General features: G+C 36.9%; 5 protein-coding genes across 7 annotated transcripts; 3 read left to right on the top strand and 2 right to left on the bottom strand.

The window, feature by feature from the left end:
- The first annotated feature begins 2,398 nt into the window (after positions 1–2,398).
- LOC108849875 (COP9 signalosome complex subunit 6b-like) lies at positions 2,399–4,580 on the top strand. Its single transcript, XM_018623488.1, has 9 exons — positions 2,399–2,702; positions 2,777–2,865; positions 3,021–3,114; positions 3,231–3,292; positions 3,382–3,460; positions 3,548–3,640; positions 3,887–3,987; positions 4,120–4,175; positions 4,487–4,580. The coding sequence occupies exons 1-9, from the start codon at positions 2,399–2,401 to the stop codon at positions 4,578–4,580; spliced, it is 972 nt and encodes a 323-aa protein (XP_018478990.1).
- On the bottom strand, positions 4,521–6,716 carry LOC108854403 (probable WRKY transcription factor 34). Its single transcript, XM_018627951.2, has 4 exons — positions 6,364–6,716; positions 5,681–6,282; positions 5,447–5,590; positions 4,521–5,343 (listed from the first exon to the last, which is right to left on the bottom strand). The coding sequence occupies exons 1-4, from the start codon at positions 6,679–6,681 to the stop codon at positions 4,818–4,820; spliced, it is 1,590 nt and encodes a 529-aa protein (XP_018483453.1). The 5' UTR covers positions 6,682–6,716; the 3' UTR covers positions 4,521–4,817.
- Positions 6,717–8,137: 1,421 nt separating this feature from the next.
- LOC130501459 (uncharacterized protein At4g26450-like) lies at positions 8,138–11,111 on the top strand. The gene is made up of 4 exons (XM_056996387.1): positions 8,138–10,410; positions 10,494–10,659; positions 10,736–10,814; positions 10,904–11,111. The coding sequence occupies exons 1-4, from the start codon at positions 8,624–8,626 to the stop codon at positions 10,957–10,959; spliced, it is 2,088 nt and encodes a 695-aa protein (XP_056852367.1). The 5' UTR covers positions 8,138–8,623; the 3' UTR covers positions 10,960–11,111.
- A 156-nt stretch (positions 11,112–11,267) lies between these two features.
- On the bottom strand, positions 11,268–12,546 carry LOC130501460 (GPI-anchored protein LORELEI-like). Its single transcript, XM_056996388.1, has 3 exons — positions 12,415–12,546; positions 12,267–12,326; positions 11,268–12,108 (listed from the first exon to the last, which is right to left on the bottom strand). The coding sequence occupies exons 1-3, from the start codon at positions 12,518–12,520 to the stop codon at positions 11,768–11,770; spliced, it is 507 nt and encodes a 168-aa protein (XP_056852368.1). The 5' UTR covers positions 12,521–12,546; the 3' UTR covers positions 11,268–11,767.
- Positions 12,547–13,456: 910 nt separating this feature from the next.
- On the top strand, positions 13,457–14,841 carry LOC108848774 (probable calcium-binding protein CML21). 3 transcript variants are annotated; one of them, XM_018622209.2, is made up of 5 exons: positions 13,457–13,582; positions 13,771–13,992; positions 14,073–14,275; positions 14,364–14,532; positions 14,626–14,841. In XM_018622209.2, the coding sequence occupies exons 2-5, from the start codon at positions 13,800–13,802 to the stop codon at positions 14,754–14,756; spliced, it is 696 nt and encodes a 231-aa protein (XP_018477711.1). In that variant the 5' UTR covers positions 13,457–13,582; positions 13,771–13,799; the 3' UTR covers positions 14,757–14,841. The 3 variants fall into 3 exon arrangements, with proteins under 3 accessions (XP_018477711.1, XP_018477712.1, XP_056852365.1); XM_018622210.2 differs by having other exon boundaries at positions 13,466–13,582; positions 13,763–13,992; XM_056996385.1 differs by lacking the exon at positions 13,457–13,582 and having other exon boundaries at positions 13,615–13,992.
- The last annotated feature ends 185 nt before the right edge of the window (positions 14,842–15,026 follow it).

The following is a 15,026-nucleotide window of genomic DNA, read 5'->3' as shown; positions in this document are numbered from 1 at the left end:
ATCTTAATTTTAATGTTCAGTTAAATCAAATTTGTATTAAAATATTGATAAGAAAAAATATATAATATTAATAAAATAATTTAGACATTTTTCTATAAGATAATAATATTTCTAGAATAAAAAAGATTGATTATACATAAACGAAATTTATTTGTATTTTTCTTCATATTTTTCCAAAAACATAAAAACAGAAAATATCTATCAAATTTTAAAATATAGACTTATATATTTTATCAAAAACATATATAAATTATACATAATTATATTTATGAACCTAAGGTAAACTAAAAAATGTAATTAGCAAAATCGTTTTATTTTAGTCTAATTATAACCAAAACATTATGATTAAAAAATGATATAGGCCAATATACCAAATGCAAGTAATGAAATCAATCAAAATATGAACAATTAAATCAACCAATTATTATGACGTATCTATTTTGCATATATTCATATACGTGAATAAATTTTCAATATTTTACAAGTTATGTTTATTAATGAATATCTGATTTACTTTTTTCTATTTTTTTAAATAAGATATATCAAATTATACAAAATTTTATGAAATATATTTACAAATATAAGAGGATAAACTGAATTACCTACTAATACGATAATTTTAACCTAATGAGAAAAAACATCATTAATTTAACCGTCTATATACAACTCAAAAAAAAGTTGAAATAATACAAAATATCATACTTAAAACATAAAGATATTTAATTCAATTTTTTATAGATACAAATAAAAGATTATTTAAAACATATAAACAAACAAAGTAAAGTACTTATTTGTAAATATTTATTTCCGTGCATGAGCACGGGAAAATCACCTAGTAAAAAATTATAAAGATAAAACCTTACAAAATGGAACATACTTTTAAATTGCACATAAAATATCCTTTGGGTGGCGGTGGAATCCAGAAAAATGTCCTTTAGTATTTAAAACAAACCTTCTAACTAAGATAATACCATACAATATACAATTAAATAAAACTAAATCTTATGATATTTATCAGTGCCGGTCCGGACTAATATGACACCTAAAGCGAACAAAAAAAATACTGCCCCTAACTAGAATTTTTTTACAATCATCTTTAAATTGTTTTAAAAAATCTAAAATTTGATCAAAAGACATAAATCATTAACAATCCTACAACAAAAGAAGAAAACTATAAATTATAAAAAAATAAAAAAAAACAATATATAATATATAATATAAAAACATCAGTTTTAGTTTCTATATCTTTAAAGTTTTAGTGTATATCACCTTAAGCTAATTTCATATTTTTGAGTTTTAAAAAAAAAAGAAAAACTTAAAGAAGATAGAAAAACAATAGACATGATAAATAATTTTACATAGAAACTTAGAAGAGAAGAATGGAAAATATATAATTTTTTGTAACAAAGATTAACAAAAAAATGAAAAAAATAACTGACAATTGCTAAGATAAAGAAAATAATTAGTTTTGTTTAATTCCCTTGTTTATTTTATATATAATATCATTGACTATAATACATATATAGAGAAATAAAGTTGCTAAAGGTAATCAATTTTTTTGTTACATTCCTTATCAAAACAAAATAAAAAATAGTTATTTTACCTTTGTAAGTTTGTAATTTATATCCTATATTTTATTACATATATAAAACGAACGTAAATTTTCTTTTAGGAAATATCAAATATTTATGATCAAATCTTTTAGTTATTACTATTAGCAAAGAGGAAAGAAAATTAATTAGTTTGTTTATTTTATAACTTAATATCATTTACTATAAGTCTATATAATCCGTAGATAAAAGAAAACTAAAGTTGTTAGAAAAGGTAGTAGAATCTTTGATGATTAAATAGTTTTATTTGTTACCAGTAAAAAGAAAAAAAAATAAAGAAAGTACAGTCAAAGTTGGGGAGATCGAATCCATCACATACATGCAAAAGAACACTATGCATAAGCCACTACACTAAATTGATCTACTATGATTTGGCGCCCCTATAAATTATATAATCCTGGCGTCTAAAGCCATGGCTTTATGGGCTTTAGCCCAGGGCCGGGCCTGATATTTATATCACTTGTTATATTCTTAAACTGGATAAAAACAGAAAATACCCAACCATATCTATAGAAATTCAAATTTATTCTGGAATGGAATAAATAGTTAATTTAAAATAGGAAAATAATTATAAAGGTTTGTATTGTTTCCTTTGTCCAAAAAAAAAAAGGTTTGTATTGTTTCCAAAAAAAACTTTTAACAAAATACTGAGATGGGCTCAAAAGACCAGCCCAAGCCCATATGTAGACCCGAATGGAGGACACATATTTAAGACCTGATTTTACGAAGCACATAAACTAACAAAGCACCGGGAAAAGAAAAAATAATCTCTCGAGAGACGAAACCCAATGGCGCCTTCTTCCTCAAGCGGCCTCACCTTCAAGCTCCACCCTCTCGTGATGCTCAACATCTCTGATCACTTCACCAGGGTCAACACTCAGCTCAACCCTCCATCCTCTTCCTGCGCGACCAGGAACATCCACACCACCACCAAAGTCGGCGCGACGTCTCCGCAGAACGTTAGGGTTTACGGCTGCGTGTTCGGTGCGCAAAGAGGCCGAACGGTTGAGATCTTCAATAGCTTCGAGCTTGTGTTCGATCCTAAATCTGATTCCCTCGATAGATCCTTCCTCGAGAAGAAGCAAGAGCTCTGTAAGTTCTCGAATCGTCTCTAGCTACTTTTGTTGATTCGATTGTTTGATGATTGTTCCTTGCGGCTGTTATAGATCAGAAGGTGTTCCCTGGCTTCTACATATTGGGATGGTACTCTACGGGAAGAGACGCTGTTGAATCTGATATGCATATCCACAAAGCTGTGAGTGTTTCAAGTCTTCCACTGTTGATTAGTTTGTGTGATTAGCTTTTTAGGTCTCGTTGTTACTGATTGTGCGAGTGCAGATTCCTTTGTTGATTTTAAGGTTTTGAGTGTACTGATTGTGTGAGTTTTCATCGTATCTTGTATTTGAATAGCTGATGGACATTAATGAATCTCCGGTTTATGTTCTTCTCAATCCGGCTATCAATCACGCACAGAAGGATCTCCCTGTGACTATCTATGAAAGTGGTAAGCTTTTTTTACTCTCTACAAAGTACATTGTAGATATGCATAACTAGTTTCTCTTCTTGAATGTTTTAAAGATTCTAATCTTTTTGATACTTGTTTTTCAAATCTTTTTAAAGAGTTCCATGTCATTGATGGGATTGCCCAACCAATTTTCGTGAATGCAAGCTACACGATTGAGGTATGTTCTTAAGCCGCTTGATTTGTAATGGTCAAATATAATATGAGAGTGAACCTTTAATAACGTAGCAATGGTTGTAACATTTGCAGACAGTCGAAGCTGAAAGAATATCGGTTGATCATGTTGCACACCTTAAACCATCAGATGGAGGCTCAGCAGCGACCCAATGTAAGCCTTGTTGTAGCGTTTCATATCGATCATAGTCTTTCTTACACATTCCTGTGAAGTTTAGTCTGATTCCTAGATGTTGTGCAGTGGCTGCTCATCTTACTGGCATACACAGTGCCATCAAGATGCTCAATAGCAGAATCAGAGTGCTCTTTCAGTATCTTGTCGCAATGCAGAAAGGTATATTGTATTCTTTCATACTCCAGTCCTCGTTTTCTGTCCCTATTCAGTTTGTTCGTAGAGTTTTGAGACCAGTACTCCTTGATCGTAGCTGGAATGTTTGTATTGGCTGTGTTTTCACACGCTGAAAAAGGAATTGAAAAGGGGGTTTATTAGACGATGATATTGACAAAAATTAATGTAGTTATGTGCTTTTGGTTTCAAGTGTCCCTGAGTTTCTAATTGCTTGTGTGATTCTCCATCTAGGTGATATTCCCTGCGACAACTCACTTCTGAGGCAAGCATCTAGTCTGCTCAGAAGTTTGCCTGCTGCACACTCAGAAAAGTTCGACGATAAATTCTTGATGGTAAGTGTTGCCTTACCGTTATCTAGCTGTGTGTGTCCCCCTTAAAAGACTGACATTTGATTCTCTTAAGATCTTAATGTCGCTTGTTGTTCTGATTATTCTTTATATATATGACATTCTTTTGATTTGCAGGAGTACAACGACAAGTTGCTGATGTCTTATCTAGCAATGATCACAAACTGTACCAGGTATGTGCTCTACATGGCTGTAATGTTTGTCCATTGGTTGATACAGTGCAATATTTTACACCACAAAGACGGCTGAAACAACCATGTACTTGCTATAGGCTGAAAACGAGGATCGTTTCATTTATTTAGGTTAAGAACTAAATCTAGGACCTTGCTCAACCATCCTTACTATTATTAAGATAGTGAGCATGTAGGAGCTTAGGGAATATAAATTTTATTTTCACCTTGAGAAAAATGGCGGCTGCAACAAAAAAAATGTCATAAATGAATCCTTCTTCTATTTGATTACTCACTTTTGTTTCAACCTGCAGCAACATGAACGAGGTGGTTGACAAGTTCAAAACTGCTTACGCGAAGAAGAGTAGAACAGGCGGTAGAACAGGCGGTATGATTCCGTTCATGTAAAGATTAGTGTCAGCATGGAACCCTTTATAGCGGGTTCTGAGGAAAAAAAAAATAGATTTTGCATTTCACTTTTGTGAATCAAACAGCTAATGACGTTCTTCTTTTTGCTAAAAGCTTTGTTTAGATAAAAGCTAACTTTAGATTGCTAATGTTTTGCATCCTAAATCTTTTTCATTCCCTCGATTTTAAGAACTATTTATTCAAAAAAACTACCAATCGAGAACATAGAGATTCGTTTCATATTTGTTGTAATCTACTCATTATATCTATCAATGAGCTCCTCCAATATCCTAGTTCCTGTTGTGACACTGGTTCCACCTCCGGCTCTGATGCTAACTGCAACATCAGCCCAGCTGGATCACCAATGGCGGGATCTACCAGGCTTGGAAACCTCTCTTGCCCGATAGCTAAACCAGACACTGAGATATCCGAAAGCTCGGCTTGGTCCGCGTAGTAAACCGAGAAACCTGAAGGAGGCCTTAGCTGTGGGTGGAAGTCGAGTAGTGATGAATTGGCTGTGACCAGTCCCTCAGAGCTACTGTGTGGCATTGGATAGTGCTCATTTTCGTTGCGGGCCTGAGTAGCTAAACCGCCTTGGAGGGTCCCTGAGCTGCCTGGACTGACTTGGCTGCTGTTGCGTGCAGCTGGTACTTCATGGTTGTGCTTGCCTATGTAAGTGGTTAGTACGGACGTGAGGTCATTAGAAGCTCTCTCTACATGCTTGGTTACGGTACATCCATTACTTGTGCATTTATAGTAACTCCTGAATGATTAGGAAACAGATTGTGATGACATTCTTAGGGGGCAAAGCTACAACAGAGGGAAAAAACAGAACGTAACATAAGAGAGTAGTTGGATACAAGAACCTTGGATTCGGGTTTCCTTTGACGACTTTTTGCCCGTACTTGCGCCAGCGATAGCCATCTTCGAGGATGTCAATGTCACTTGTGGTCTTCACCACGACTTTTGGCTGACGGGTTCCTCGTGTTGATCCACTCGCTTCAAGTTTCCTGATATACATTAATAGCATCAGAAGTCGTCAGAACATGTCGTCTTTCTGAGTATTTTAACGGCTACTAGAGCAACTTTTAATTTCTCACCTCTTCTTTGGCTCGGATTCATCTTCTTGTCCCTCGTAACCCAGGGAAACACTCATGTGGGACTTACTATCTTCTTCATATTTAGAGAAGGCATCGGTTGCTACACCATCATATCCGAACTGAGTCCCGCTTTGAACCTGCATTGATCCAGCAAAACCTGCTTGTTCAGTACCATCTATCTGCATGTCATCGCCTGCACCGGATGGTCCAGTGCCTGAACGGCGGTTTGTTGAAGGAGGTTTAGTGTGGTTATGAGCTTTCGCGTATATGATCTCTGTAATATGCCCTTCCCGGGACCGTTCAATTTTCTTCTTGACCTCACAGTTCGGGTGTGTGCACTTGTAATAGCTACGTGGATACTCGCTTCCTTTAACTAGCTTCTGTCCGTATTTCCTCCAGTTGTATCCATAATCTTCAGCTGCACCACTCGATCTCATCATCGAGTCTCCTAAGCCGCTTTCATGTGCTTGTGAATCATCAGGTTCTGACCCGATCTTTGTAGGATCGAGGCTCAAGGCTAAGGATGTGGCAATGTCGTCAGTGAATTCATCCTTAGATTCATCTAAAGTTAGTGATGAGAGCTTTCCTGTTGTCGGAGATATCTGCGCTTACAAGTAATAAAGAAAGTTCAGACATGGATACAGGAAAAGGAACATAGAAGACGATAATGGAATGTTTGTTACCAAAGGGTTTGAGAGGAAAACAGGAGACTCAAGCAGAGTTGCTGGTCTAACACCAGGAGAAGAGATGGCTAAACGTGTAGGTGGAAAAATACTCTCAGTCTTTAAACTTGGTACTTTAAACCCGTTTCTCGCAGCAATCCTTTCACTAAGACCATTGCGTGAATACCACGGTTTCTCTTGAGTTCTTGTTTCCATAAAATTCTTCATGTCTTCTAAGGATACCTCTCTATCGAGTTCAGCTTTGGATCTCTTCTTGTGGTTAGGACTAGGGTCTAACCACTCTCCCATCACAGCAAAGTTACCATCAAAACCAGGCATTGTTACAAACCCAAGAGATTCAGCTTCAACTTTGGGCTTAACCTGAATGTTGATAATGGAACGAATAAGTTAGATACACAACCAACAGAACATACTCAAAATCAGCAAAAAGAACATAAAATAGACAAAGAACAATAACCCAATTGTAATAAGCTTCAATGTAAATGTGATAAACACAACATGAGAACTCTAGAGAAAATAATCAATCATAGAGATGAAAGAACGGTGGCCACTAAGCCACCTGATTAATAAACGGATCAAATATCTTTTGCCGTTTCGAGACAAGGAGTGTTCTTCTGCGAAAATTCACTTTATATCTTTCTTGATTATATGGTTTGGCAATAAACACAATGAAGATGTATATAGGAAAAAAAATCAAGAGAAAACACAGCTTAGTTAGAAAATTTTTCTCCTTAACTTTCTCACAATCCAAACAAAAGTGGTTCAAACATTTTCTACAATGTATTCCATTAAAATTCACTAACTAATTTAACTATTTTTAGAAATATACACTTTTATTGTTTAAAGAAAAGAAATACACAAAACATTTAGTTTACTTAATTAGATGGCCAAAACTCTTCATAGTGCTTGTATGTTGTTACACCACTTGCTTTAACACACGTTAATTTGAACATGGTTTAACTCTAGTGACAAAAGAAACAAAATACAATGTTTCCAATTTTTTTTTTTTTGTTTGCTAAGATATATAGTTGAAGACGTATATTAATGTTAGTCGAAGGTGTAAAAATTCAGTATTGAGCTTCAGTATTAAGATGATTTTAGTACTTTGTTTACGTACCTGTTTTCTATAAATCTGTAAAACATTTTTATTTAAAGATATATTTAAATTATTAGTGTTTTAAAAATATATCTAAATTAATAGTGTTATTTTAAAAATGTATCTAAATATTTAGTGAGAGTTTATCGGTATTATATAACTCAAATTTGCACAAATGTATCTAAATAATTAGATTGAAATTTGTCTAAAATCTCTTTAGAGATACTATATAAACAATGAGAAAATATATAGAAATGACATCTAATCAAATTTATTTTGTAACTAATACAAAATTGAAGTCATTATTATTTATTTATTTTTAAATCCTCAAATAGTATAAAGGGACTTGACTACAAAAAATTTATATTCAGTACTAGTCATAGTCATTTATGTAATCATGTAATAAATTGAAGAGTTTATAGAAAGAAACTTTATATCCAACTCCACTGTCGACGGAAAAAAAAAAAGTCCAGTCTTCAACGCCATAAATAAATATGATTGGTCCAATGAAAAGTAGACACACACATCTTGGTAGTGAGTGGATGATTGTTGATTAGACTGAGAATGGAGATACACTGTGCCCAGAGACTGGAAGACACGCTTGACCGTGGGCGCGTGGGAGGGAGATGAATTTAGTGCCAGTTTACCACTAAAAGCTGACGTGGCAGCTTCATGCGTTCCTTCCCGTCCGTCTGTCTATCGTAGAAAAAAAAAACCTCAGAGACGCAAACATAAGAAGAAGAAGAGAATCGCGAGGAGATAGAAACCTCAAATCGGGAATCAATCAGCGTCGCCGCCGCTGAGAAAATCTGGAGGAGAGACCTAAACTTCGTGTTCTATCAGAAACCCCCTAGATCCGAAACATTTTATATGAACTGAGGCTATTGGAAGCATTCTAGGGTTCTTATTGATGAAGAAGAACTGACACCATTAAATCTCAGATGATTGAATCGAACAAAGGGGGAATCGGATTAGGTGAGAGAGAGAGATAGAGAGGTTAGAATCTGGAACTCTAAGATCCATTAAGTTTCGATTTGATTTGAGGCTAACTGGGTGTGCTTTAGCTTCTGTGATATGAGACTTACTTGAGAGTTGAGAGACGAGTGGTTGTGATTGATTCTTTGAATCGGATCTGTTTGTTAGGTCGTTTTGTTTTGTGTAAAGATGCATGGAAGACAGCGAAACTTTGGGAATGGGTACAGATCTGGTTTTGGGATGTCTGGTTCTAGAATCTCCCCTGACCGTCCTAGGAGAGGACATGGCTTCTTTGGTTCTGACCACCACTACCACCAGCAGCAGCACCATCGTGGTGGGTTTAACCGTGGATATGGACGAGGTAGGGGACGTTCTAAATCGTTCCAGAATCAGTTGCCTCCGCCTCTGCCTCCTCCAGCTGCTGTGCAACGCAGAAGCAGCGGCAGCAGCAGCGGCGATGTTTTTATGGATGCAGGTCGTCTAGCAGCGGAGTACTTGGTTTCTCAGGGTGTTCTGCCACAGAATGTGCTTTCAGGTAAATGGCAGGGTGGTTCTTCTAGTTCTAGGTTGCAAGAAGCAGCTCGAGTTGATGTTTTCCCTCCTGCCGCGGAGAAAAGACGGTATGTTGATGGCTATGCTGGTTCCAGGAACAGTTTGCAAGGAAGGAGGGGTAATCGTTATGAGTCGGAGTTTGGGAGGAGTGGATCTTGGTCAGAGAGGAGTAAAGGTTATGAGGCCGAGACTGGTGATGACTCTGTGTCTGGGCATAGAGAAGAGCAGCCGCTTGTTGAAGATATTGCTAGCTCGGTTCAGAGGTCAGCCTCTGGTGAGTTTATGAGAAAGCGCGAAGGAGCGGGTGATTCGGAGTCTGTGTTGGACAAGGATGAGGCGCAGTCTAAGACTGGTTCCTCCAGTGCTGGGAAAGAAATTGTACAGGATTGTGAGATCTCAAAGGTGTCCGAAGGTTCTTGTAGCTTGAGTGCTGGATCAGGGGAGATGATAGGTAGGAACGGTGGTAATGGTGGAGAGAACGAGAGCCAGAATGCTGTCGAAGATGCACCTATCCATCAACATGGTGAAGATGCACCTATCCATAAGCATTGTGATGCTTATGAATCCTTCACGGAGAGTGGTATTGATTTGGCAACGCTGTGTAAGTTTGAGAAGGTGCCTACGAGGATGCGCTCTTCTCTGACTGCTAAAAACACCAAGCTGCATTTGAGTCAGAATATCAAGGAAACCTCTCGTAATCCTGGACTCCTAGAAGAAGATCAAGCATGTGAGACTCGAGGCCAATCATCTGGAAAAGCTGATAGTACTGGGGATGGAACTTTCAACGACCAAGTTGAAGATTTGCCTGTTGAGAACAGTAAATGTCCTAGGTCTAATTCTTTCCCCAATAGGGAAAACAAGGAGAAAGATTCAGAATTAGAATTGCCTAATATCCATAGATCATATTCGATGGGGAAAGGAGGCGAGAAGCGAGCTAATGAAGGCAGTAGTGACATGGAGGAGGGAGCAAAAAGACAGAAAAATTGGGTGTCTTTGCCAGTTTCTGAAGGCTTCAACGCATTCAAAGCAAGCGAAATCCAAAGCGACGAGGAAGAAGAAGAAAAGCCAATCTCATTCTACATGAGACTGATCGACGTTGGTACTGGAAAAACAGACAACCATGAAAGTCTGGCTAATAAAGGCAATGATAGTATACAGAGCGGAAAATCAGGACATGGGTATGCAGAAGAGCATCAGCTGTTTCCTGCTTCGTTTAAGATGTGCGACCTAAATCTAGGGGGAGCATCGAATGGGAATGATGGCAAAAGAGAACCTGGTCAAGCTGTTGGTTTTGATCTATCGATCAGCAGTTCTAGCAAGCCTATTGATTTCAGTACTAATACTAGGATGAGCAATGGTAAAGAGATAGAAGTGATTGATTTGGACAATGATGATTCCCCAGAAGTGGTCAAGTCAGGGAGAAAGTACTGCTAAGTCCCCTATCTACACCTCTATGTAGTCATCTTTGATTTTTGTCTTATGAGTTGTTGACTGACACGTGTAACAGGCAAGAAGCTGGTCCATATATGGGCATTGATGATGTTCCAGACTACAATGAAGGGCTGATGATGGTTGAGTATCTTGATTCATTTGGAAACATTCCTCCAATAAACCCGGGAGTTAGTACTACTGTGCCACAGAACAACGACATTGCTCTTCAAGACCAACGAGAGGTAGTACTCACTCTACTTGTCAAGTGTTTTAGTTGCATAGAAAGTGGTTTTTGGTGCTTAACTGTAAACGTCGCAGGGAGCTCTTGTAAATGAGCAAGCAGCAAATAATACAGACGACGATTCGATATTCATGTCGCTGGGAGAAATACCATTGAGTAAGGGCTCATCATTATGAGTGTTTCTTTCTCTTTTTGTGGTAGCCGTACTAAAGAGGTTGATTTATTAAATGTTGTGTGTGCTGCAGCATTCTTGCAAACTTGGGACCAACCTCCGGCTAGAGGCTACGAGAAGCCTTTCTGATTCGCTTTTTCTTTTTGTGTTACTAGTTATCATTATTATTATGATATACATGTCTGTGTACTTGAGTGTGTAGCCTTTGCATTTGTCCTAATCCGTCTCAAGATGTAAAAGATTAAGAACGACATTAGTGTGTGTGTTTATGGTTGTGGCCTCTTGTAGTTTCTCTGTTATTTGACGCATCTCCTTTGTTTAAGCCTTTTAGGTATAGTTGAATCTCCCAGACCACAACATACATGTAAATAATAATACCAAAAGCCTATATACTGGCATGAATGATATTTATATATGCAGGTAGGTAAATGATATTTTAACATGATGAGTAACTCGTGTGAAATGTGATCCAAACTTATGAGTCTTCTTTTCATGTTTATTTTTTCCCGCTCGAGTCTTACTTTGGGGTTCACATTACCTGACATAGTATGGATAACTTGAACAGTCCGAAGCAAGCTAATGAAACGCTGAACAGGTTAGAAGAAGTAGAAACAAAGGCTCCAAAGTCAAGAAACAGAGCTCAGGACCTGCAAAACGAGTGCATAGAAGAAACCACTGGAACCATCAACAAGAGAGCATGTAAGATCACCTTCATGTTTCCTTATACAGTTAGTGTTGCTTCTAACAGTAGGTTCGGTGTTCATGTCTCAATTATTATTACCGGAGTCTTCTCGTATTGACATACCCACATGACCCTTTTGGTTAAACTTTTTAAAAGTTCTTGTTAACATTTATGGTTATATAAATTTAAAAGATAAGTTTCGCTTCTTGATTTATTTGTTTGGAAGGAATGCTACTACTTTTCATTGTTAACACGCTAAGCCAAGACTAGAAAAGCCAAAAGAGCGGTTGCGGCAGAGACCACCAGCGTGATGTGATGAGGAGCGGCTGAAACGCGAGGTGGAGAAGAAGGGCAAACGAGTCCCTCTTTCGTTTCTCTGCACTCGGTGGCGAAAAGACCAGGTGGATATTTACCGTGAACGGTGATGTAGCTGAACATTATCCTGGCACAGTCAGTAGTCAAGTCGTTGATTTGATGCGCGTAAGGACATGCAAACTGTTTAAACGCCGCGCAACATTCTTTCGCTGGATACTTTGGACCTTTGCACTGTCTCGTCAGATCCGTGTAGTTCTTACTCTCAAAGTCCACTTCACATGCTGTCCCCCAACACAACACAATACAACACAAAACAAAACAACACACTTTCAGTTGGTTATTGTATACATACATCACAAAGATGTAGAAATACATCAGCATCACCAAATCTAACCAGCAGAGTCAGAGGATCAAGAAGCTTTTTTTACAATATACTTACGTTTCTTGACACTAAGTAGGTTCCTTCCACTAACCGAGGTCTGAGATTCAAACACACTATCTACAGAAAGCGATCAGAACAGATTATCATCTCCATCATCTCCAAAACAAATGGGGGAAAGAAAGAAAGAAAGAACACAAAAACGTACTCGTTATGGGACTTGAAGAGGAGCGAGTCACCAACAATGCCATCAGAAGGAAAAACAGTTTTGCCTCCATGAAACAGAAGCTTGAAAACTTAAAAGAAGAAGACATGAAGGAAAGGAGTTATGGTGAAACCAAACCAAGGGAGAGAACATATGAGATATTAATGTCTTCCCAATATAACTGTTTATAAAACGCCAAGATTAATTATATAACTTTAAATTTAAAGAGCTAAAACTATAAAAAGAAAAAAAAAACGTAACTTACTACACAAATATCTAATCATTTCAAAATTCTCCTCAATTTTGAGATGAAAATAATTTAAAATGAACTTTAAGTTGGCCTTGTATAGACTTATCTAAGATTATGTCTTTACTACTAGAGTAAGACCATAAACAAACGGATTATTTAATTGAGGAGGACTATAAATGTATAGATTTACAAAATAAGTAAAGCTATAGATTGTAAATGTGTAATCATGCACTGTTTTCTGGTCGAGTTTCACTAATTGTGCCCAGTTAAAAGTTTGAATAATGCAACTAAAAGGTGTGAATGTAAAATGTATGTTGATGTTGGATTCCACAGTGTTTGTTTTGTTGTCCATCTTGGAGTAAAAAACAAATAGTTAGCTCTGCTATTTATAATTTATCTAATGTGGTTGATACCATTGTTTAATAAAGAGATTTTAAAGATCAAAATGTGATGAGGAGAGAGCATTCGTTCATAGTTTGTGGATATGATTCAGAGGTTTCGTTATTCATTTATACTAACACATATTTCTCAGTCTAGATATAGATGTAATATATACGGTAAAATGTAAAAATAATGCTATTAATTGGAAAAACACACTGGTCAATACTCAATAGTCAAAGATTAGTGGTATCATTTCTTTGGTCAAAACTAATACCATTTCATGATTGTAAATTTAAAAATTCAGAAAGTCAAGGATAGAGAGTTAATCTTAAAATATTGATATTGATGACAAAGGAATAAGACGTTTTTTATAAAGATCTGCAGGTACGTGGAATCTATAGCGTTCTTCACGGCATTACAAATCAATTCTTCTTCTCAAACATCGAATCTTCTTTCTCCTGGTAAACAGAAAACAATAAACAACAAACAGATCTCTATAATCGTGTTCTTGATTTCGTGACAAACAAGAAACTAAAACAGGTTTGTTTTCTCTTCTTCCTTCGTCCTGATTCTTGTGACATCTATTGTCTGTTCATGAAACTTGTCTCTTATATGTTGTCTTTGTTTTAGATTTTTTTCACGTTATCTAATGAATTTCTAAGTAGATTTGATCTTATTATGTGCAATCAAGAAATTTATTAACCTGCCTTGTCTTGCAAGAAAACTAGATTTTGATATCGAAGCATAATAGATAGACATGGGAGGTGCGGTGACGAAATCTGGTGCTCAAGAATGGGTACCAGAGACAAAGCTAGAGGCCAAGATCAAAGAAGCCGTGCAACGCAGGGCATCGAAAGGCACCACAATGAAATCTTTCAACAGTATTATCCTCAAGTTCCCAAAGATCGACGAGGGTCTAAGAAACTGCAAAGCCATTTTCCAAGAGTTCGGTGAGTTTTGCATATATACGCAGCAGATTGTTTATAGTTGGTTTCCTCATGGTTGTCTTGGTTGAGTTGTTTTGTGGCAGATGAGGATTCGAACGGGTCCATAGATCACTCGGAGCTAAAGAACTGTTTCAGGAAGCTAGAGATCATGTTTGAAGAAGAAGAGATAAATGATTTGTTCCAGGCTTGTGATATCAACGAGGATAAGGAGATTGCGTTTACTGAGTTCATTGTGCTTCTCTGCCTTGTCTACCTTCTTAAGGACGACTCATCCACTCTCCAAAAGGTAACAACTTAAACCGCAAAAAAACTTATGTTTATCAATCTCCTCTCTGTGTTATACCATTTGAGAGTTTTTCTCACACGCTGAACAGAAATGGAGACTGGGAATGCCGAAGCTGGAGCCGACGTTTGAGACGCTAGTGGACACGTTCGTGTTCCTAGACGAGAACAAGGATGGACATGTGAGCCGCGAGGAGATGTTCATAGCCATTGATGAATCTGGAGAACGTTCCTCCGGGAGGATTGCAATGAAGAGATTTGGTCTTTAGTCCTCTCTAAATTAATCTCTCTCATTTTTCTTTCTTCATTGAAAGAAGAATATATCTGATTTTGATTCATTTGTTTTGAATGCAGAGGAAATGGACTGGGACAGAAATGGAATGGTGAACTTTAAAGAGTTCCTGTTCGCATTAACTCAGTGGGTTGGGATAGATGAGAATGAAGATGATGATGATGATGACGACGATAACAATGACAAGGCTTGATGAGTTTGCATAATGTAGTAGTAACAAACTTATACTAGTTGATGTGTTTATGTTTTAATGCAAACAGAATAATTCATTACCAAAACACAAACCATTATATGTTTTTACCCAAAAATTAAGCAACAAAGCTTATCACTAGTCTCCACTGAACCAAAAGAACAAAAGCAAAGCCAAAACTAAACCTCGGATAGAGACAGATACACAAAGATACAGACTCCTGTAGTTCTGTCATCTGAACTCTCTCCGGGACACATAAATAAACAGACACAG

This window comes from Raphanus sativus, unplaced genomic scaffold, assembly GCF_000801105.2.
Source record: "Raphanus sativus cultivar WK10039 unplaced genomic scaffold, ASM80110v3 Scaffold0202, whole genome shotgun sequence".
NCBI lineage: Eukaryota > Viridiplantae > Streptophyta > Magnoliopsida > Brassicales > Brassicaceae > Raphanus > Raphanus sativus.
Note: the sequence above shows the minus strand (reverse complement) of the source record. Positions and strands in the feature narration are given on the sequence as shown.

What these genes read in the sequence shown, in the direction of transcription:
- LOC108849875 (XM_018623488.1), top strand. Translation starts at nt 2,399, where the DNA reads ATGGCGCCTTCTTCCTCAAGCGGCCTCACCTTCAAGCTCCACCCTCTC. An exon ending in AGGCTCAGCAGCGACCCAAT is followed by an intron (nt 3,461 to 3,547) that starts GTAAGCCTTGTT and finishes GATGTTGTGCAG; the next exon opens with TGGCTGCTCATCTTACTGGC. An exon ending in TCGACGATAAATTCTTGATG is followed by an intron (nt 3,988 to 4,119) that starts GTAAGTGTTGCC and finishes TTTGATTTGCAG; the next exon opens with GAGTACAACGACAAGTTGCT.
- LOC108854403 (XM_018627951.2), bottom strand. Translation starts at nt 6,681, where the DNA reads ATGCCTGGTTTTGATGGTAACTTTGCTGTGATGGGAGAGTGGTTAGAC. An exon ending in GAATCCGAGCCAAAGAAGAG is followed by an intron (nt 5,591 to 5,680) that starts GTGAGAAATTAA and finishes AATGTATATCAG; the next exon opens with GAAACTTGAAGCGAGTGGAT. An exon ending in AAAGGAAACCCGAATCCAAG is followed by an intron (nt 5,344 to 5,446) that starts GTTCTTGTATCC and finishes CTAATCATTCAG; the next exon opens with GAGTTACTATAAATGCACAA.
- LOC130501459 (XM_056996387.1), top strand. Translation starts at nt 8,624, where the DNA reads ATGCATGGAAGACAGCGAAACTTTGGGAATGGGTACAGATCTGGTTTT. An exon ending in GTGGTCAAGTCAGGGAGAAA is followed by an intron (nt 10,411 to 10,493) that starts GTACTGCTAAGT and finishes CACGTGTAACAG; the next exon opens with GCAAGAAGCTGGTCCATATA. An exon ending in CTCTTCAAGACCAACGAGAG is followed by an intron (nt 10,660 to 10,735) that starts GTAGTACTCACT and finishes TAAACGTCGCAG; the next exon opens with GGAGCTCTTGTAAATGAGCA.
- LOC130501460 (XM_056996388.1), bottom strand. Translation starts at nt 12,520, where the DNA reads ATGTCTTCTTCTTTTAAGTTTTCAAGCTTCTGTTTCATGGAGGCAAAA. An exon ending in CTCTTCAAGTCCCATAACGA is followed by an intron (nt 12,327 to 12,414) that starts GTACGTTTTTGT and finishes CGCTTTCTGTAG; the next exon opens with ATAGTGTGTTTGAATCTCAG. An exon ending in CCTACTTAGTGTCAAGAAAC is followed by an intron (nt 12,109 to 12,266) that starts GTAAGTATATTG and finishes GTTGGGGGACAG; the next exon opens with CATGTGAAGTGGACTTTGAG.
- LOC108848774 (XM_018622209.2), top strand. Translation starts at nt 13,800, where the DNA reads ATGGGAGGTGCGGTGACGAAATCTGGTGCTCAAGAATGGGTACCAGAG. An exon ending in AGCCATTTTCCAAGAGTTCG is followed by an intron (nt 13,993 to 14,072) that starts GTGAGTTTTGCA and finishes GTTTTGTGGCAG; the next exon opens with ATGAGGATTCGAACGGGTCC. An exon ending in ACTCATCCACTCTCCAAAAG is followed by an intron (nt 14,276 to 14,363) that starts GTAACAACTTAA and finishes CACGCTGAACAG; the next exon opens with AAATGGAGACTGGGAATGCC.